At 37.9% G+C, this 23,812-nt stretch overlaps 1 protein-coding gene across 1 annotated transcript in view; it reads right to left on the reverse strand.

Moving 5' to 3' along the window:
• Nucleotides 1–23,812, reverse strand: part of GALNTL6 (polypeptide N-acetylgalactosaminyltransferase like 6) — a 431,613-nt gene that overhangs the window by 38,476 nt on the left and 369,325 nt on the right. The window contains exon 7 of the mRNA XM_066317598.1: nt 867–984. Within this exon, the coding sequence (XP_066173695.1) occupies nt 867–984 (118 nt within the window). The remainder of the gene's footprint in view (nt 1–866; nt 985–23,812) is intronic.

Genomic DNA, 23,812 nt, shown 5'->3' on the forward strand with positions numbered 1-23,812 from the left:
TCCAAATATGTTTGACTCAAATCATTTAAGTCATGAAACTCTATCAAGTCCTTGAAAAACTTTGCATGTAGAGACCATGAGGTAAAATTTTTATGTCCTTGGGTGTACTGGAAAATAAACTCAGTTTTCAAAATTAGACATGTTAGTCCTCAGCAAACTAATTCAAATGTCCTGTTTCATATGTAGAAAGTAGTAAGACTTTCAGCTCTACACGTAAATGCCAAGTAGCTGATTTCAATACACATGTCCACATACAGGATATGAGGGGATACTATAACATGGCTGGTTGTACATAACTTAAACACTTGAAAACTCCCCATATGTCATTACAATAATTTATATGCAATTAAAAAAAATCTTTTTGGAACAGCTGAGCTGTTCTAGTGATCCACTGCTGTTGAAAGGAGTCTTTCTCCCTATGACTTTCTCTATTTCCACCCAATTTCTTGAGCTGACTCCAGGAGACCCTATCCCCAGAGATGATTAAACTTGTTGATCCGGACAGAAATATTATTCCATTTTCTTTTTTGCTGGATTGTTGAACAAGATTCTGTTGGCTTGTTGAACTGAGCCTGACACGAGCACAAACACAGCATGTGAGTGAAGGTAAGTGGAGAAGACTTGATAAAAGGAAAAAGGTGGAACTTCATTCTTTGACAGTGGTAAGCTACCATGTTTTCAGAGGGAGCTGCAATCTGTGATTTTTGTATGGCTTCTGGAGCAAGTGTTTATGCCACTGTAGAAATTCCTAATGAAAAGAAGTATTGTATTAAATTAATTTAGTTAAAAGACAGAAGCCCAGATGAATGAAAGCATCGTGGTAACAGCAGGATGGAAGTATTCTATGAGGAGGCTTGATGACTTACCTTAAAGGAGATTTCATACTGCTCTCCTCCCCATATTTCTAATCCTGGATCATAACCTCCCAGCTCCCAAAACCATTTCCGGTTAACGGCAAATAGACCTCCAGCCATTACAGGAGACCTGAAGGATGAATAAAACAAAACAAACAATAATGAAGATGTTTGGATTGTGTGTGTGTGTGTGTGCCTCTGGGTACATTTGTATGAATGCTGTTTGAATTGTGAAGCTGTGAAAGGCATATATGAAGAGTAATGTAACCAAACAGTATTTACCTTTATTCATCCAAGAAGGGGCTCTAGATGAGAAACAGGCAATGCGGTAGATCTAGAGAATGATAGACAGCCGTGCACAAACTCCGTTTAAAAAAAAATCCCAAAAAACCAAGCCCAAAAACCGACAGCCCCCCCCCAAAGTTCTGTTTGTTGCTAAGAAACAGACAAAGAAAGGGACTTTGGAAACCTGCCAAAGTACTTAATGAGTCTCAGTACTCCATGTGAAGTAATGTGCTTTTGAAAGTGAGCAGAATTTTTCAATTCATTTCAGTCTCATAGGTGCTGGCTAGAGAAAGGCAGAAAGGTGCAAGAGGATGGCTGAGGAGAAGCTGTTGGGATCAAAACATCTGCTTTCCTAAGCACTTTAAACTCTTCAAGTATATCTCACAGTGGTAATGTGACTTACAGGCACATAATTTGTTATGCTTGCAATGTTTCCATTTATTCCATTAATAAATATGTGGAATTTTCTTCAATTAACTCAGTCTTTTTCACAGACAATACAGAAAACAAATGAGATACTTAAAATGATTGTTAGAGAATAATGACAAAAACATATTGTAAATTTATAAGCAGGAATTTTGTACTGGAAAACAAGCATTTTCTCTCCTTTTTCTTTCAGTACCAAGAAGACAATGTTTCTAATGCAGTAAATACATTGACAGCTCTCAGGATTCAATTGTTGCTCTTCAACTGATTCCTTGAAGTTGTGGTGGAAGTGGAATACAAAGGCATCTGTGCTTTGGAGGGAAACAGCACACTTAAGAAAGTCCAACCCAACTATGCAATTCCATCAGTGCAGATCAACACCAGTCTTATGAATTTTAGAGCAAGAAGTCAGAAGGAACACATTCATGCTGATGGCTGGTCAGATAGAGAAGAAGAGACAAAGCCATGGGAGATCTGGATGGCTTCCAGGCAATGTTTCCTTACCAGAGAGATGACATGAAACTGGGTCCCATGCCCTGTGTCTTGCAACAGTGAAGCCGCAAGGGAAAATTATTCCACCCTGGGGCATTTTTGTTTTGAATTACTGCTGGTGTTTTGTTTGGGGCTATGGAAGCAGATGGTATCATCCTGGAAGTCCTGACTGGAAAATAAAAACTTCCCCCTTTGTCACTGGTTTAGGATTTGGCAGTGAACTTGGGACTGGTAACATTTCAGGAATCCATGCATAAGTTAGAGGTTTATTGAAGAGGAGATCATGTTAATGGAACATTCTGCCATATTTTCTCTGCCTTAACACTTTTTTATAGTGCTGTCTTTTATCCCAGCAGCAGAGATGATAAAATAGCAAGCAAACAGCTGAGTGGTCTCTGCCACCATCAGGCAACCAGTGCATCTCCATGCATGAATGTTAGCAAATTATCCCCTCATTTGCATTCATGGTAATGAGAAACATTACGGATAATCTTTCTTTCACTTCTATATGGTAGCTTAAAAGAATTTAAACTACCTATTTTCATGATTCTTACAGACTAATTTCATTTTCCTTTAGAGATTACATTTTTAAAAGTACATAGAAGCTTTGAGAAAACTCCAAACTGGCAAGGCTGTGCACTCTAACATATACTGAATGCTAACACTTTTTTACTTTTATTGACATTTCATATTTCAATATTGACTGTATTTCCACATATAAATAAATTCAATGGAGATTTTATTAGAAACCTTCCCCCAAGGACTCTGACTACTACAATACATTTTCACTTCCTACCAAAGTAAATCTAATTACAACATGTCCTTTTTGACTTCAGGTTTTAAATAATCAACATAATGCCTTTTTATAAAGAAGGATTTACATAGAAAATGCTTATAACTAAATTGCTACTCACAGAAGAAATGGGTCAAAAATCACTTGGAAAATGCAGGATTTCTCTAATTCTCATGGATACAATATCTTTCCTAATCATTTCTCTCAGTACAGTGAATGGCCTATAAGAGAGACTATTGCTGCAGGTAGATCAGATGGAGGACAAAAAAAAAATAAAATCAGAGACTTAAAATTCCAAAGTAATTGGCAAATACTTACAAATTATATTCTAATCGATAGATTTTTCCAGTGACAAAAACTGAGTAATGAAACCCCTTGTTCTTTAGATGTGAAAGTTCAGAACATATACTGCAATTAACAAAACTACCTAATGACTGGAACAGTAGCAAACTCAATTTTCGCATATCCTTAAAAAAAAAAAAAAAAGAGAAGAAACTGAATGTAATGTTGCCCCATTAATTCCTATTCCACAAGATTTTCTGACATTTGTTGCTTTGTAGGAAGAGTAATGAAGAGGAAAAGCAGGATGGCCTTTTGGTTTTCATTAGAGTGGAATTAGTAATAAGCTGTGTGAAACTGAGTGCTTGGCACAGCATGAATTCCACTCCACCCCACAAGCAGCTACTGCTGAACAGTCTTAAAATTGTCTCCAAAATATGAAGACAAGAGTCCAGTCTTGCAATCATGGCCGATATGAAAAGTTCTTATGTATCAATAGGACCACTTACACTGACAAAAGAACTGCACTGAACCCAAAGGAGAAGAATCATTCTTTTGTTTAGTGGCTTCTGTATAGAAATGTCAAGTACAAAGCTATGTTTGTAGAAGTAATTTTTTCATGAAATGTCCTACTCAGATGCTCAAACAATCAGCCTTGAGCTATTATAGCATAATATTATGTGAGTAATTACAGTGGAAAGCTCTAAAGTGCTTATTGTCAAAACATTAAAAGGATAAAACCTCCTAAAACATCAGAAAAGCTGAAAGGGTAAGGTTGCTAAACTAAAAAATATTTGTAAAAATCCTTCCATGTGAGAACTACTGCACAGACTCACTGAATATGCATGAAAGAACAATATTGGAAGTAAAAGCTAGCTGACTGAAAAATGGTCCAAGTGGTCAAAGATTGCTGTGCTGAGACAGAACAAGAATTTGATTTAAGTTAGAGTGCAAAACCCACCCCCTAAACCTTACAAAACTTGCTTTGCAAAAAAAGGATAGACTGAGAAAAAGGCAGGCAAATACTTAATGTGAAATGATAGCTTATAAACCAAAAACTGCACTGAAAAACGTGTAGCAATAGCTCAAACTGTAGTCAGCAAAGATTTTTATAACTACTTACAATTAACATGCAGAGGAAGGAGATAATTTTACCTATGAATTAAGGGGAAGGGAAGGGAAGGGAAGGGAAGGGAAGGGAAGGGAAGGGAAGGGAAGGGAAGGGAAGGGAAGGGAAGGGAAGGGAAGGGAAGGGAAGGGAAGGGAAAGGGAAGGGAAGGGAAGGGAAGGGAAGGGAAGGGAAGGAAAGGAAAGGAAAGGGAAGGGAAGGGAAGGGAAGGGAAGGGAAGGGAAGGGGAAGGGAAGGGAAGGGAAGGGAAGGGAAGGGAAGGGAAGGGGAGACATGAACTTCAAAGCAGCATGAAGCTACTTGCATTAGGAACAAATGCGGTATGTTGCAAACAAGTGAACTGCATAGCAGGGCTTAGGATCATTACACTGCAAGAGTGATACATACAGTGGAACCAAAGGATCTGTGAAAAGGGAAGAGAAGCTTTGACAGCAGAACAAAAAATGAGGGAAATAAAAATGGGAAAGCACTTGTGCTGGATGATTACACAGTAGGTACACTGATAGGAACCACCTGCCGAAACAGCTGGAATTTGGCCATTATAATTGAACCCAGGGAATGGCACATATTGCACTCTGCACCTCCCTGCATAACCCAGACTGATTAAAGGCTCTGCGCTGAACTACTGACAGGTGAAGGCTGGAGAGAGGAGTCCATCTTCTACAGGATACATCAGACAAACTGACCCTCAGTGCCAAACCCACTGGCACATTATACAAAACTAAGGCAAACAGCCCGCAGCAGAAATCAGGACTAGGTCCTACTGACCTTGTGACATCAGGGATGTAACGGAAAAGGAGGAAAGGGGCCATGTTGCTGCTGGCACAGTGGCAGCCCCAGAAAGGACTGGTGACCTACTGAATGCAGCTTTGAGCTAGGCTTCTGCATCTTCTATAATGAATTTCAACGTCTTGTTAAGCAAGAAGTGTCCCCTCACCCTAGTGATACTACATAGAGGCACCCCAGGAGGGAGAATAAGTTCAGTTGCCTTGTTTCACAGGTGACTGCTCCAGGTTCTCTCTGCAGTGATTCCTGATACTATATCAAAGCTTCCTAAAGCAAATAGCAGAAGCTGACACAAATCCTAGATAAAAGTTGTAAAAAACTTGAAAATTAGAATTTATGTCTGTGTAATGTAAGTGACAGACTTGGCTACTTGGAGAAAGTTAATGCAGAAGTAAACCAAACTGAAATCAAGATGAGTTGATCAGATGTGATGAGCTCATCCCATCTGGAAGATGAGTAATGTAGGCAAGAAGTGATGTAGGTTAAGAAAATAACTGACAAAAATAAAAATTTAGCAGTTGCTCCACCTAAAGACAGTTTCTATACTGTGCACAGAAAAAGATGAAAAAAGTAGCTGAAATGAATATTGGTATGTCTTCCTGAATTTCTCAAGAAGTAAAAAAAGATAATATATTATATACTTAATTCTCTAATCAAATGTAATTAAAACATATTAAAATGTATTTCTAAATGTACCAACTCTTTCACATTTAATATTTCTGTAAGGCATTGTTTTATCTTTCATCCATTCTAACAACATGACCCATTTCAATGTTTATAAAGTCATCAACATTCAGAAAGTAAAACCTGTCTCTGTGACATTGGCCTATGGCAGTTAATCTTTCAACTCAAGCGTCCCTTTTTCTGAACAACTTCTACCCTAGATAAAAGTATGTAAACTACCAGTTCAAATTACCATTATGGCTGCTGAAACATGCAGCAGCCAAGTTGTATTAAACTTAACTCCCAAGCCTCTCGATAATCACCTTCAATGTTTAAACTCCACTTCTGTTTGGGAAATATTAAGATAAAACCCCATTCTTCAAATAGTGAGCCAGAAAGCTGTGGAGAGTCAGTCACAAAGAAACCTCTCAAAGTGCTTGACTTTCAGTTTATAGATGTTTCCACTGCAATTTCATCACACATTCTTATTTTTCTTACCACATTGCTAAACTCCATTAAAAAATTGTACTGTAAAAAAAGCAATGAGTTCTTATGTGGGTGTTGAGGCCCCTTTAGCATTTTCCTTCATATTTAGAAAATTAACGAAAAAGAGGCAAGCTGGGTAGAGATGGGAGTCTCTGAAGAAAAGGCTGCTCCTTCCAATAATTACCTCTCGTGATCCAAGGGAAATTTGTCTGAATTTTTGTTAGAGGAGATCTACAGCACTCAAATTAAGCAGGTGGGTCAGCACAAATGAGCATCCTGAAGCAAAAGTAAATGAAAGCTTCTGGAAATGTCCTCCGGGCAAAAGTGTTCAGAAGGATAAAACTGAGGAGCAAATTAACAGCTGGAAGTCATATTAAAGAGACAAATCTACTACACAGTCTCACAAGATTGAGGTCTGAGTGCTGCAACAGCAAGAAAACAGAGCTGAGAGCAGCACCTCAGCTGAGCCACATGCATGACATGAGGAGGGAGGGATCTTGGACACGTGGAGTTCAACAGCAGCAAAGAATCCTTCCATCTATTAGTAGGAAGCAACAAATGCTGGAGAAAACAAAAATAACCTCTAAACATGATTTGAAACAACTCTGTCATTTTAGCACCTTTTCATATTGATGGGTATTGTCTGTATTCATACTTATCCCTTGAAAAATATAATCTTTGAAAATTAAATGTAGAAATAAAGATAGATTGGAGGCAAAATAATATCAACTGTCCAAATAATAGGAACTTTAGGTTTCCTGGGTTTTGCTGAGTTTTGATTTGGTTCTATGTTTCTATGAATAGCAACAGTTCATTAAATTCCATCACTATCCTCAAGGAAGTTCTCTCAGAACATATGGGGGCAGTATCTGAACAGAATTGCTACCCAATGTTTTTTTCCCCTCTTTAAACATTGAGATATAAACCAGAAAATTATCTTCCAGGGCTTACTTTTGCTCTACTGGTTTAATTAAACTCAGTATAGCATCATAAGCAAAGTTCAAACTCAAGGAGAAATTTTCAATTTCATTAAAGATAAAAAATGATTCCTTTTGAAACAACATATTTTCATGGCCTGAAAACAGCTTCTTTATTTTCAAAACAGTCCTTTAATTAAGACTTTGTCCTTTCAAGGCAGATTCCTAGATCACAAATCCAACCAGTTTGGAGTGTGCTGTCAAAAGTGACAGGTGTAAGTTATTTGGATTACTATAGTTCTAAGTTTTCTAGAACTCTAAAACATTACGTACTTATTGCAGATTAAAGTAGATTTAAAGCCATCACAGCCCACTCAAAAGAGCTTTGTATTTAAGGTGTACACCCTGCAGCTTGGGTGGTTTTATGAATGACCAGTGAGGAAAAGAAACCCTTCTGATAAATATGCTACATGCTACTGTATAGCACCATGTGCATATTTGCAGTAGTTGGGAACTTTCAAAAACACCAAGACAGCTGAATTGCAATCACCACCATAAACTCCACACAAAAGAGAAACCTTTGCTTGTTCTGGATCTCTAACAATACTTCAGGCTCCAGCTTTGTTTGCGCAACACCAAATTGATTCAGGTGGGCAAATGAGAAGTGTTAGTATTAAAGCACTGCAAGGAAACGGCACCTGGAGTTTCAGTGGTTTTCTTTTCTGTTCTTGCCACTGTTCACACACTAGATCAGAGTGAATAGTTAGTGAAGGTCATGTTCAGAACATTTCTGAGTTGCAAAGGTTTTGAATAAATGGAAGTATAGTTACAATAACCTTCTCCTGATTTTTTAGCAGTGTCTCTAAAAATACTGCTGCCTAGAATTCTGATGGATTTGGCTTCTCTTCAGGGTCCCACAGACCACCCCTGGTGACTCTGAATCAAGCAGACAGAGCTCTCACAACTAGGCTAACCAGATGAGACACACAGTTAATGATATGGCTGTGATCTGCCATGGAGCTGAGGATGTGGATGAATGTTATTCCTTTGATCAGTTCTTCCACAGTACTGTCAGCAAATGCCCCCACTCTACCCTTATGCACACACACTGCTTCAAACGCAGGCAAGGAAGTGGGGACAAAAGGTAATTTTAATATTTCATTTATGTCTGTCTTTGGGGATTAATGCAGATGCCTGAAAAGAATCCAAGCTGACAGGGGAAGAGGCTGGAGCTTGTGTAGCTGTGCCATTGCTACAAAAAGCAGCTCATTCATTTGCCAGTGGTCAAAGATTTCAGGAACTTCAAGTTTTAAGCAGGTAAAAAAAGATTATGCCTGGAGAGGCTAATATGCAGCCAAAAGTATTCTGGGATCCTGGAAATGTTCTCTTAGATGCATCATTGCCATTTATTAAAGCTCTATAATTTGCTATGTTATCCTATTACAAAGGGTAATGGAGAGCCAGGCATTAGATGTCCCCCCAGTCTGCACCAGAGGCACAAGAATCTTGTAAAAAATTTGAAGCAGTAAAAGCAGTTTTTCAAGTATAGAACTGACAGAAAAAAAAAACCTGGAAAGTACTTCTCAATGGAGCATGAAGGAATTGAAAACTGATGAGGTCGAGCACATGATTGTCCCATGATAGCATCTACTCTTAATTTGATGTTGTAAAGACGGACAGGCTGTGGAGAAACAGAGAAATGAACCTTCTTGGTCTATTATCAACTGCAGTGAAATTAAGCTAAGTATGTGAACTCTGCACCTGACTTTGAAGGCAAATACAGATAATCAGTTTGCCATGGAACTCTGCTAATTTACACAGGCCATAGTGGAAACTGCTGAGCAAACCATACTGATCTCCGAGTTGGGAATGAGAATTCCTACATACCGCAAGTGAGACAGCCAACATCCTTCACCCAAGGAAGCATTATGGTTATTTTAAGAAACATCTCAAGATTTGGAGAAATTGATTTGGGCAATCAATAATGCCCAAATCATTAAAAAATGTGCTAGAGATAGTCCTATCACTTCAGAATTACATTAGAAAGCACAAAAAAAGGTGGCAGGAAGACAAGATGAACAGTAATAAGAACTCTTGTAAGTGGTAAGAAGATCACAGAATCTTCTGTGTTGGAAGGGATCCACAAGTAAATGGCCTGTTCAGGGTTCAAACCCACAACCTGAGCATTATTATCAATGTGCTCCAACCAACCAAGCTAATCTAACCTAGACAGGCTTTATTGTTAAGAGGTTACAAAAAAACCACCCCCAAACCCACCAAAAACCAACACAAAACAGACAAACAAAACAAAAAATCAATAGAAAAAGCAAATGCTTAATCACAGTCAGAAATGTCTGCTACTGATCCCACTGAAACTGTAATTTCACTTGATCTCCATCATTGGCCACATTCACCACCTCAAACAAATGGGGTCCGGATTATCTAGATAATTACTGGCAGATAGTCTCATTAAGTAAAATGTATTCACAGGAGGAACTGGTAATACTGTTATAATTTTACAGACCCACACAAAGTGCTTCTGAGTCAATGGGCTTCTTAGGTCTTCTGAGAAATAATTCAATTGCAGATTCAAATATGACTCAGGGTCCACTTCAAGGCCTTGAGTCCTCACTTTTCCCCAGCTTCTCAGCCTCAAAAGCGGAGGCTGTCCCTGTGGTTGCAAATCAAACCTCAGTGAGAGGTTGAGCTGCTGCTGTCAACCCCCAACTTGGTGTCAGCATACAGATGGGCTTCAGGCCTCAGATCACCTGTTTCCCCCCAAGGAGACAGACTGCTCCATCTGTCCAAAAACTTTCTCACCATGGGACATTACTTTAGCCCCACAGATACTTGCATCACCTCTGTTTATGCTGCAGTAATCTACCTTCAATCTTTGAGATTATCATCTGTTATTGGTGGCCAGGGTCAGCACAGATTATGCTGACTGAAAAAATCTGTACCCCTCCAAAGGATAGAAATCTTCTGATAATGTGTGTCTATGCTGTCACTATAACCTTCTTGCTTTTTGATCTGTTGGTCTGAGTCTCCTGAATACTTGGCTTTGACCCTGTCCCATAGGTCACTCCCCAGCTCCATGCCTAGGAAACTTTGCCAGGTTCTCTGAAAAAGTCTCAGGGGATGCTTCTCTCTGCAGCTGGTGTGAACTGGGGAGCATGGATCTCACCAGCAGGTTTTACTCCTGCCACTTACTTTTGTAAATAAAAATAATCCCTCACTACCAGCTAAACAGAAAGGAGAACTATAATGCCATAAAGACCAAGATAATAAATCTCAGTATTTTGCTAGAGAAAACATTTTCAAACAACTCATCTTCAGCTAGCAGAAGAGAACAGAGCCCATAGAAAATGTAAAGAACAGTAATTAGGTCAGTCTAATATTTGTTGTCCTACATTTGTGAAAATATTTTCCTAAGAACGTCAGTTGTACAACAACACAGAACCAAACTTAATATACAGTAAATTGTTGGCTGTCATTACCAGCAATAAGACAGAAGAGTTATGGCTGTCAAGCAGCTGCTATAGCATTCAGACATTTTCTGCTGGCAAGGAAAAAAAAATCACCTAATGAAAGATTTAAAGGATGAATGTTCTGCATGAACCTCCTTATACATGCAATGAAGTACAAATTGCAAAACACAAATAAGTACATTATGAAACACAGAACTGCAGGTCGAAGACTGAAATCATTAGCACTGACAGAGTTGCATTTAAAACTTTCATTCTGAACTTATATGCAGGATACTATCCTTATAAACGCTATGCTTATAAATGAACACCACAAATATTTTCTCCTTGTAACTATACTTTAAAAGCAGAACCATGCTTCTACCGCAATTACACAGGATGTTATTCCATTAACAATTAATACTAGGAGCAAGTGAGAAAGCAAACAAAGGAAAGGAAAAAAAATCTGGTTTCAAGTTCTGCTAAAATACTGGAAACTTAGGTTCATAACTTAGGGTTTTTTTATTAGTTATGAGGCTTAATCTCTCCATAGAGGCAGAAAAGTGATATGGTCACAACTAAACAGTGTTTTGGGCTTAGGTGAAGTGGATTCCTGACAACATCTTTCAATCACTTGCAGGTGCAACTATTCCTGGAGGCCAAAACCTGCTCTACCCGGAAGGTACAATTTCTTGACGAAGAATAATAGCAGAAAGAAAGACTAAGTACATTTTCTTAGAAGAAGAATGAGCTTCACAGAGGTCAGCACTTTGTCTTCATTGCTTCTCTTTCCAGAGCAGGGAGAACAGCTTCAAGCAGATCTGACACAGCATGCTCTGCATTAGCAGTTTTCTTCCTCCATACATCACCCTGTCTGTACCAATACCCTCTAGATACCTTCCCATTAATCTAGGGGTGGCTTATACACCTGTGTTTTCCAAGGAGAAAACTCAGCATACTCCAAAAGCCCATGCGGGAGCAACACACAAAGCAACCTTCCTTTCCCTGTATCGCAGGGGAGGGATTCACCTTGAGACTTGATTTCACTTCCTGGGGGATTTAATGAGTCAGAGAGAGAAATGAATGCAAGAGATGCACCACCTGTTTGGTGTTTTAAAAGTTTTTAAAGACAATCCCTGTCTGCTGTAGGACACAGACTCTAATTACAGACAGGTGCCACCTGAAGTGATGAGTAAGACGAAAATTCAGACAATGAAAAAAACCTTGCTATGTTTGTTTCATTAAACTGAACAACCCTGGAATTACACAGTAGATGTGAGCACAAGATCCATGTATGCATTCCTGGTAATCCTTCAAGATCATCACATTATTTGCTGTGCACTAATAATAAAGAAGATGGGTGCCAGGCAAAACTCTAGATGAATAATGTCATTCTCCACAAACTCCCATTGCCATAAGCAATGGTATCCACATGATGAACACTGTGCAACCAAGCCAATATCCTTCAGCTCTCTGTGGAATAATGAAGTTCAATCCACTGTCAAGATCCATTTCAAGAGCATGTGTGTATGTATTTCATTATCAAGACAAAAGCCAACAGCCAAGTATGCAGCAAGAAATATGTATCATCTTCTTGAAAAATAATGTATGTAATAAAAAACTTCTGTTCCAGAGCAAGGAATATAGTCAAGAACATTTTTTTTCCTCGCATGACAGATTTTGAGTTCAGTCTCTCAGCCCCAGTTCTATCAATGAAGTACAGCTAACTTGTACTCTAGGTGTAATGTAAGCTCTTTTAAATGTATTTTCTAACAAGAAGTCAGCATACAATCTATTGCAGTAAGTAGTAAAACACAGAAATAATCCATTTTCACGAAGTGCATGGCTTGTCTGATGATGCAAATAATCCTTTGAAATATCAATTCTTGCAAAAAAGATGTTTGTTTAGAAACTGATCCATGAGGAGGGCTTTCCTCAGTCACTAAAGCACTCTAGCTGGGCCTCTATACTGACCTATAATACTGAATAAAATGTTTTCAGGGCTATTATATAGAAAACTACATTTAAAACAATTCTTTGAAATATTATTTCACGTGTGGCCCAAACGTTAACTTTGAATATATAATTTGCATTTTTCTTTGAACTGCTCTACATTATAAATCTTAAAATAAAACTTTTTCAAGTTAAACATGCCCTGTTATTGTAAGCCTTGCCAACTGACTTTATCACAAAACGTTTCACTATTATGTTGTTTCCCTCTTAAGAAACAAACACATTACATCAGTGAATTAACACTCCTCCCTCCATCTCAGTTACTAAATTAGGTCCCTTGATGGAGCTGGAGAGTTGAACAAATCACTAAGCACTTTTCTTTGTCTGTGGAAAAGCAATTTTCATAGCAAAAAAATTACCTGTACACAAGCAAACCACCACTGCCACTGAAGTTTTATACAATCCTCTTTAAAATATTAAGGGCTGATGAACTTCAGCCAAAGTTTTCTCCTTGATTCACGTCACAGACTGTGCATTCACCTGATGCAAACTTCAGTAAATAAACGAAGGGGGGAAAATGCTACAGCTGCGAAAACCTGCTTAACACTATCCTCTTTTTAAAGACTATTTCTGTATCAGAAAGATACAATGTCCTTCCTCTCTGTTCTGAAGTTCATCTGGAGTCTCCAAATGACTATTCCATGGTTCCCAGACAGGGTGGTCAAATCTGGACATAGCAATGTGCCTGTGACAGATACGCAGACTGGAATATCTGTAACCCTTATGGATGTTAACACATCACACAATGAAAATGGAACTTTATTTAACAATATAACACTTTAATCCTTTCCTGTCACAGTGCTGACAAACTAGGTATTTGCATTCACGCTTTAATTTCTCCTCAGCTGTGGCACTCTTTGCTTATAGCACTGAATTTAATGTAATTTCCTTCTAATTATTTCTTCCATTGGCCAGGACCAACCAATACTGCATTTTGACTATGTTCTCAAAGACTTGTAAGCCCCTGCCAATGCCAGCTTGCTTGGCTTTTAAATATTTATTGTTCATATAATTAATAAAGACACTTAACTAGGATGTGTGTTCCTGTAGGGTCATTCCCCTCAGGGACCTGCATCAATATTTGAGACAATCTCACAGTTCAACATCAAACCACTCAGAGCTACTCTTTGACAGTAACCTCTTCTGAGCCTGTCATGTGGTCATCTGATGAAAAATAAAGATGATAAAGGTGAATCCACACTGGACCAACTTTAAGAGAAAGCAATAATGGCAACGCCAAAAGCCTTGGAAGGGAGATCACAATCTCTGCCTCCCAATTCTTTTAAATAGCCATGTTCCTAATACAGCTTACGGTATCTAATGTCTTGCTGCTCCCAAAGGGAGAGAACTCCCTGCTATAGCCTGCAGCTGTGTGGTCTTATCCCCACAGAACAGCAGCATTATCTTCCTCAAACTAGTTCACTCAAGCACTAAAAAACTAGACAATTTTTCTGAGTGTAGTGAGTTTTCATGAGTTTACATGGCTCCTGGAGGTGGGTACTGTAAAGCATAGAAGGCAGCACCAAGCCACCAGTGTGACAGACTGTCCCACAGCAGGAGTATCCTCTCTCTGACCCTCTGACAGGAGCTCATTTTATCCTCGTGTTTAATGGCACCACATCCCCCACCCACCAAAAAAGGAAATTACAGTTCTATGACAGGGTCACTTCTTGACGAGTCCATATTAATATTTTATTACATTATAAATAACTTTAAGTACATTATTTAGCAATTCCTACAAATTTTTGATTAATCATCAAAGAGACCCTTATTCACTTTTTTATGATCCCAAAATCACAGAATCATCAAGGCTGGAAAAGCTCTTCAAGATCATCTAGTCTAACCATCAATCCAATGCCACCATAACCACCCCTGAATTATGTGGTTTAAACACAGCTTAAGTATTCTGTAGTATCTACTACCATCCTTTTCCCTTCTTCCCTCATCCAGAATGACTCAATAAACCTGTCTTTTGCCTGCCTCAAAACTTCTTAGCAAGCATACAAAACCTTGCACATCACACAAATGCTCTTCCTCACACTAGATCAGATTTACAAATCACTGGGGTAATTAATCCCTGCATCTGCTGTACCTGGTAGACCACACCTGAGAGCATCCTGAATTTCTGGCTGCTTCTGAGACCCAGAAGAATATGCCCACCTTTTCCAGCCACACTGTACTCAGTAGTATCATTGGCACCTGCAGTGATGCAGCAGATCTGCAGGTTTCTGTGTGCTTGAAATCAAAGCCACATAATCACTCCAGTTCTGGAAGAATCTGGGGCATCTACAGACAGCACAATCTTCATCTCAAATAACTTCTCCTTGGCTCACCTCCTCTGCTTGTTGTTTTTACTATCAGAGTGTGTTAATCCTATCTTCAGGGCAGGAAAGAGTGTCTGCAAGGTGCACTCAGACTTACGACACACAGTATTTCATTTGGTGAACACCAGCTGGAGTGTCCCTGGAGCCAACTCTGACATCACTCCTGCAGGTAACTAATATGGATGAATAGCTAATTTGGCTCTAAGCCTGTCCTCCAGGATGTTTAACTCAGGCATCAAGCTTACTTCTGACAATGATAAAACATAAGAACTCTAACAAAACATTTGACTTTATGCCAGCATTTTTGATTCTTTTCATTTATTTGCAGTAACACTGACATTTACATTCAGAAATCTCAAATGCAACACAGTTGTTGAAATCAGCTTATTTCGTAGGCTTATAAAATATTTGCATGCACTTTTTCTCTGAGCATCTTTGCCATTCAAAATTATTTCATTAATAATACTTTGAAATTTATCTTCATGGATCAGAAGTTCCATATTTGAACTGATTTTGTGACCAGTCAACCGAATCACCAGGTATGAGACTGCTCCTTCTCCTTGCCTCAGTGTAAATATCCTGTTAGCCATTTGCTTTCCTGTCAGGCCATACACAGAAGGCTGAACTGTATTTTCCCCGTTTTTAAGATAATAAAACTCTGTATCCATTAGCTGAAGGCCAAGTGAAAGAGATTCTAGTTGTTATTAAATATTGGTGAATTTTTTTTGGTGTTATTTACTTGTACACACTACAACAATACATCCAAAAATATTTTAGGAAATGCTTGATTTTTAAAAAAAAATATTTCTGCCAAAGAGCTAATTAACTATTTAATTCAAATTAGGTAAGTTATAAAGAAAGCTAACAGCTGGAGAAAATGGGGAAGAAGGCCTAAGATATGGTAGCAAAACTTGGCCTCAACAGTGTCTTCTATGGATATTACTATTTGAAGGCTCTATGGTAAGTCATTTATTCCATGCTTCATCTATAAAATTCAGTATTAATATCTTTCTACTTCAGTAGGGTGCTTTCATAACACTCAAACTTGTGATGCAAATAAAAGCTTTTAAGAAAGATCCTCTTTAAAAGCTCTTCATGAAAGGTCAAAGAAACAAGAAGTAATTTCTTTTAATTAAGTGCACATAGAATTAAAAAATAACTTCCTCACTTTACTTCTTAAAATTTTGTTTCAATCCCAAGAAGGGTGTACACTGTTTTTTCAGAGACTTTCAAGAGTTCATTTTAGCCAGCAGCCATCTGACACAAACATCTGTCTTCCAAAGAAAAACCAAAGTGGGTTCACTTGGCACTGACCACGGACCAGCAGGAAAGTCTATTTCTTCCTCAGGTACCTCAGTCATGGCAAAGACAGAGGTTATGGATTCTACACACCTCATAGTAATTTTTGCCATAGATTAGAGAGTCCCAATCATTGTCAAGGACAGTACTCTTCAAACTAAACCAACCTATTTTTATTGAAAGGAAACCAACTGGGAGTACTCTGAGTGACCATGAGAAAAACATTAAAGCACCTAGAAAATCAATCAAAAACTTACCAAGCTGCCAATCCTGAATCATTCCTCTTTTAGAAAAGCATAGCTCCAGCAGTAAGAGTAGTAGATCAAACACTAGTCAAATATTCTCACTATTATCTTGGTAAAAACTAGATTAATTTCAATTTCCAAAGAAAGGTAAGCCATGGAAAAAGAACCACCAAAGTATTTAACACATGGAGAAAGGGATTGTCCTTCTGTTTCTCTTAAAAACGAGGTAGATGCAGAATAGGTCACATATCAGCATTAGTTTGTGTCTGTTTTCACATGTCTTGAAAGGTTCAACTTTTTTCCTGTTTCACACCATAGGAGTTTTGGTATTAATTTGAGTGAGACTAGAGTATCTTTTCCAGAGTTTTCCAGCCCTGGCTTGCAGGTTCCTGTGAATTATAGTTGGTACTTTAAACTGCTATTCAAGCACTCACAAAACAATGAATATATAATTGGGACATTTCTTTTTTCCTGTTTTTACCCATTGCTTAGCTAATTATGCTCCAGAGACATTCTCTGGCTAAGCAGCAGCAATGCTGAATAATTCAGAAATAAGGAATATCAATGTGCAGAAAGGAAAGCTGTCATGAAAATCCCCAAGGATCTATTTCAGCTAACAAATCTGGCAGCATGTCAGTGACCAGCCCTGCCTCTGGCACTGTGATGAGCCTCTATTGCTCCAGCTATTGTTTTCATCTACAGATATTCTGTGTCCCAACAAGAGACTCTCCAAAAGACTGCACTCTTCAGACTGAATTACCTAACTTTGAAAAATTAAGGACACCTAAGTTTACTTTTCCCATTACTATTATATCTCCGGAAGGATGTCTATAGTGTTAACATTACTCTTACAGGGAAAAAACCCCAGAGAGTGACGAAAAGGCTCAGAAAGGCACAACTGTCCAACATAAATATTAACAGACACTGATTTATGGCAAATACCAAGTTTAATTACACAAACAGAAAACATACAAGACACCAGAAATTTCAAGGTGCATTTTGACTATCAAAATGCTAGTCATCCCTGTCAGACTCCCTTGCTAAATTTGCTTACTAAAATCTTGCTCACCAGTAGCATATGCCCATCTGTGGGTTTCAGAAATTTCAGATTAATCAACTGCTACAGCTCTTCCCTTAAAATGTAGGGTTTTTTCGTGCTATTACATACGCAAATCACAATAAGAAAATTAAATTCCCAAAAGGAAATTAGTACATTTACATGTACTAATACCAGCTTTTTAATAAGAGGATTTCCTAAGATAAAGTGATGACACTAAGGAGTTCAAAATAGGTTTTAGCTAAGATTCACATGGACTGCCTCTCCCCAAGACAAACTGCAGTTTAAACACAGAGATGTTAAGTGTTAATTATATTGGTATAGACCAAATAACTCAAAACACTCCTCTTCCCAACATACAGGATCTATCCAAGATACTTTTGGCTTCTGCCCCCAGCTTTAAAATAGCTATTGCTAGTGCGTGCTATACTACTTCTATCAATAATGTTGTTGTAAATAAGAAAGGAAACTAAAAAGCTATGTTAATTTCAGGCTTCATTAGAAATGGAAGTGAAAAAAGAGAACAATGCTTATTGAATGAAAATGGATTCAAGTACTGGAAGAGCAACATCAAAGTTCTCAGGGATTTTTTCAAGTACATCTCATCTTGCTGCTCTTCCATACAGCTTGAGTCCACTACTTCATCAGAACCAGGACTGGATCAATTGAGCATTTGCAAGAATAGCTGCCCCAAGTATAAAGATATGCAAGGTCAGATTGTTCAGGGGTGGAAGAAACAAGCAACAGATAAGCTTTGTAAAGGGCAAACAGAACTTCAAGATCTATTAGTAAAGATCTTTCCAGCAGATATAGCTCAAGAGCTGAGGGTTGCATGCAGTATGATGCTGCATGCAAATCTGGCCTGCACTTTTCAAAATGGAGATGTGAAAATAAACTTAGAGCTGCGCCAGACAAGAGGCTGAAAAAGGCCAAGGAAGTCAAAATTGAAACAGGATGTGAGTTCTCTTTAGCAATAGACCACAATTTATCCGACAGATCAAATATTTTTAAACAGCCTGACTGCTAAGGTATGTTCAAATTATTTCCAGAAAAAACAGTATTTTCAGAGAACTGAGGCATCATCTCTGCAGTTGTCAAGTTGGAAGAAGCCCTCTAGTCCTGCTGGTGTTCCTGCTTTATGCATTGAACTCCACATCTTTCTGCTTTTACCCCTTCTCTTGGGGTATTTTTTGATTTTCTATTATGTCTGGAATGTCAAAACATACAGAAACTCAGAAATTCATTTAAGTGTCATAATTAATTTTTCTATTTTAGTCAAATGAAAGCATTCAAAAATCAGCTATCTTGAGAATCAGCTATACAGATATTGCCTCACCAGGTAATTAAGGTTTCTGACAGTGCCTATTGTTTACAGATACAAAGAAAAGTACCTTTCAATTTTCTTTCAGTTATCTTCCACATTTTTGGAAAATTTCTGTTCCAGCTGGGTAATAGCTACTTTTCCATTCAGGACATGCTCCTATTTTGTGTTATTATTATGTAACTATTTGAAGAAATTGCTCAGAGAAAAAAAAAAAAAACAACAAAACAACAAACATTCAAAAGAAATGTACATCATTTAGCATCTGAATCCTAGCACTGCTTAACACAAACTTCTGAAGCAAAAAATATTTCATTCTAAGTGGCTCATATGACTCTTCTGTAGATGCACTTGATACCGTATTCTAGATCTAAAGTGATCTCCATAAAATTAATGGCATGCGTGTATGAGTTACTATTACTCAGCCCAAGCAGCGGATTTCTAGTTTCACCATGCTCTGTACTGTATTTATTCTTTATAAGACTACTAGGCAGATTGCATATTTAAGGTTTCTCACAATAGTTATGATTTTATCAATGTATTTTTAGTAGGAAGCTTTCTGAAGCCAGAAACCTGCTAATTAAATGGAAATTAAGTAGAAATGCCAGTCAAAAAATTTTAAGGTGGTGATAGACAGGATATTACATCAGCTTCCACAGGTGAATGCCCCATCATGAAGAATGAGAAAGCAAAATCTTTGCAGAAAACTCAGGTATGAAAGAACACCCTGTGCTCTAATTTTGTGTCTCTTAAATGTTCTCACCTTCTCCCTCCAGAAATGTGGATGAAGTTGTCGCGTCTCAAAGACAAGAGAAGAACAGACAGAAACCATCTGAGGGTGTGAGGAGATGATATCCTGACTTGTGAGGAAAAGGAGAAGGGTAAGCTGGGATTTGGAAATATTTTGTAACCAGGGCCAAAGGCTACAGGCAAAATAAGTTCCAGGATTGCATTAGTCCTTTTCAGAGCTGTTATCACAGTGGAGAGTCATTGTTATCTAGGATTATCAGCTTCTACAAACAGTGTCTTTCTTCTTCTACTGCTACCAATGGATGACACTATTCTGAAAGAAATTCTCATTGTCAGTCTACCTTGACTTTGAACTTTTTGTTAGCAAATTTCAGCATGTTCTTTTTGCTAACTTCTAAACGACATTGGGATCTTTTTTCCTTTGCCTTATTTTTCCTTCTGGATGCAGCAATAATACTGATAATCATCTGATGGGTCATCTGAGTGCTCTGATACAAGACATTTCCCTGTCTTTTTTAAAAATTATTTCTCTACTGCTATCATTCCTGTTATGCTTTAACCTTTATTGAGTTACACAGGAATAACTTTCTATAGGTGTACTGTGCACTTGGCTATTGGACGAACGCATGCATTCCCACTGAAAGATGATAGATAGATAAATATTTTTCCTAATTCTGTAATATTTTCATTATTAAGATCAAAGCTAATATCCATAGGTCAAAGGGTTTAAAACCAGTGGCTTCATTATGTAGGCAGCCAAACAACTTTGAAAAACCTCACATGAAAATTGTGGCTATAAATGAATAAGAAAAGCAAAAACACTACTTGGATTTCATTTAAACCAATATTTTAAAGGGACTTTGTCCTATCATCCAGTAGGTGGAGATATAAGTCCAGTAAAAGCAGAAAACAAGTACTTGGCAGTCCTTGGTACAAATGAAGGTTTGTATAATACAACTTAACCGAGGTTAGATTTCTTAATAAGTATTAGATGAGACAGATGAAATCTGTCTGCAGTTAAAGCCCATCTATCAGCCTTCCTTGTCTTACAGCCTAGGGCCAGCTGTGCCTGCAGAGATTAGGAAACTTTCATATCCAACATACTATTAATGAAAATCTAAGGCAAAAAAGCTAAATAGATGATGAAAAAACATATTTTTTAATACATAAATATGTAAATTAAAATATTTTTATAAACTTAATCAGTATCCTGCTATACCACATTAAAAAAACATAGCAGTAAAAAAAAAGTCTCAGGCATTCTAAGACTCACATTTTGATAAGTTTTGAATTCTTTCATGCCTACAGAAATTATGAGCATGTTATTAACTTCCAGTACATAAAGGAATGTTTTTAAAGTATTACCACTTCCATTGAGACAGTCACAATACTCTGTCTTGGCATTAAAAATTTATTAATCTATTAAATTCCCATTATAGGAACTCATACTGGAAATTAGTTGTGATAGCATTAATACCTTGTGATTTACAAAAAACATAATCACATCTCTTAACATCACTCTTCTCTAGAATAATAATAATAATAATAATAATAATAATAATAATAATAATAATGATATCCCTATATGTAGCAGAAATGGAAATGCAAGGAAATGCAGTAAGATAGTGTAAAACTTAAGGCAATATAGTTTCTATTCCACATTTTAAAAAATGTCTTTGTTTTGGTTATGCTGTTTGGTTTAAGGTCAAATGAAAACACCCCTGAAACAACAGAGCCTATACCATTAAGCCATATCGACTAATTTCATATATGTGACTGACGAAGGACTGCTCCTCTTCCCTAAAAGCCCTTTGAACAAGTCAGGAACAAAGACTGTGCTTTGAACAGTTTTGCTGTTTAAACTGTCATTCTGTCAAAAAAATCACTACATGATGGGCTAGGCATTAAAACCCACTGCAAAGCAGAGAGCTGGGGAGTTGAAACATTTCCTGTGGACTGCGAGCTTAAGGTTTGTTCTCCTTCAGGGTCCTCTGGGAGTCTCTTCAAAATCACTGCCCTGTGCTCCCCAGAGAGTGGTCTGAAAACACTCCTCCAGACTACTTTCTTCCCTGCTGTTTACCTTTTCCCTGGGTATTTTGAGAGGTCCTTTGCATGTTTGCAGTGCTTTGAAAAGGGAAATTATTGATACTGTTCTCCCACTGTGCTTTTATCACCATCTCTCCACTCCCAATTCACTGCATGTCCATACGTCATTTGCACTCATGGGAAAACAGAGTGGTTATCTGCCCTAGCATGAAAAGCCTCAGGAAGTTCTGCAGCATCAGCTAAACCTTCTGCTGGAGAACAAGGAGAGTGGAGGGCATGGGATCTCCTCTCTACTTGCAGGCATCTCATTCTCGGTAGGGGGCAGATGGACTTCTGTAATTTCATGCCTACAGTGCCACTCCAGCACTGAAAATAACCCTGATACACCATCTTGAAAACAGAAAACATCACAGCAGTTGATTTTCCAAATAATTCAGTTGAAGAGATATTTCTCTTGTTTTCCCACAAACAAAAGAGGTACATTTTGAAATGAGTAAAGCTTGTACAAGAATCTTGTTCCCTGACAAAGGATACTGTCTTGGCAGTTTATCAAAGAATTAATGTCAACTCCTTTGAGTCTCATTTGTTTCTGGTCTACCAAGAAACATGCATAGCATTTTATATATAAACTAACAGAGCAGATTTCAAAGTATTTATTGTAATTTTCACTTCACAGGCTGCAGGAGGCATTTATCCTTGCCTCTCGACAAAACTTGTCTTCCAGCCAGGATAATGATATTTTGGTTACTCACATGAAAATGAAACTGATGCTGGTTTATCTGGGGATAATTCAGAATAAGGTACTCATCAAGTCAATACCTTCACTGAACTCTCCTAAGACTGTAAACAAAGTATGTATTCACTTTCCTTTTCTCACTCAAGTCTGAGATAAATAATCTGATTCACAGACAAACTGCCAGGTTAAAAACTGCAGAAATACAGAAGGCACATAATTGCTATCATTGAGATGCAAACTTCCTGATATCCTACAACACAAAATAAAAACAGAAAGTGTCTTGAGATCATCTGGGGACGTTGTCCTGTATCTGATTCAGTTCAATGTTGCATTACAATCTGCATGGTGCAATTTAGCAGCTCCATGGAGTAAAGGGCTTTGTGCATAACTGGTTCAGGTTGGAACATGTGCCCATGCTAGATCTTGATCCCAAGGCTGGAAATGGATCTGAAGACCAAGCTGCTATCGTACTGTTAATCAGATGCCATCTACAGGATGTGGAGGAATTCCTCCATACCATTTTTTAAAGGTTTGCTTAGCAGGAAGCTGACAAATTTTTAAGGGCCACAGCATGTACATGCTGCATTTCTGGCTGAGAAAATGGATTGTTGGAGAGCCAGGGACTCTGCATGTCTCCACTGCTGGTATGGACCGAACAGACATTATTATAATCAGGATTTAGAACAGAATTTGCCATTTGCACAACCTTAAGTAAAGCTCAAGGAACATTTCAATAGGCTGTAAACAACTGGAGGGTTAAGCAGAATTTTAAAATCTTAGCAAATTGGAGAAGTGAAGTAAAGCAAGGAGAAAGAAGCTAAAATTCCAAATGTGCAGATACAAAATATCACACTGATCAATGTATAATGAAGACAGATCACTCTTTTGGACATGGCACTTGAAATAGATATGAATATAAATGCCTTGGCTTTACACATGTAAAATCTGAATTACAAGAGGAGGATGATGAATACTTGGCTAGATATCAGTTCTGCAGAAAATTATGTGGAGGTTACTCTAGAGCACAAGCCTGGCATGAATCAATACTGTCAAGGCAATGTAAACAGGAACATAGTCTCTGAGAAAGGCAAAGTCACCCATCTCTTCTACCATGCAATGGTAAGATTTTGGCTGGTGCTATATGCTCTCAGGATGGAAACAGCCCTAAGAGAGGATCTAGAAAACATTATTTATAAAAAGAGGCTGAAGGAAAGAACATAATTTACTTGAAAATTAACTTATGTGACACAAGTCCTCAAGTACTTAAAAGCTCTGCTTCCATTGTACAGTGTACGTGATTTAAAATTTGAAGGGGTTAAAGCCATGGCAGGAAAGTTTCTGATTTGTCAGAGTAGTACTGAAACACTGGCTATATACATATTTCTTCTCCATCTCCTCTTTTTCTATGCTTCCAGCACACATTGCATTGGCAGCCTAATTTTTTTCA

The sequence above is a fragment of the Sylvia atricapilla genome, chromosome 4 (genome assembly GCF_009819655.1).
Source record: "Sylvia atricapilla isolate bSylAtr1 chromosome 4, bSylAtr1.pri, whole genome shotgun sequence".
Lineage (NCBI taxonomy): Eukaryota > Metazoa > Chordata > Aves > Passeriformes > Sylviidae > Sylvia > Sylvia atricapilla.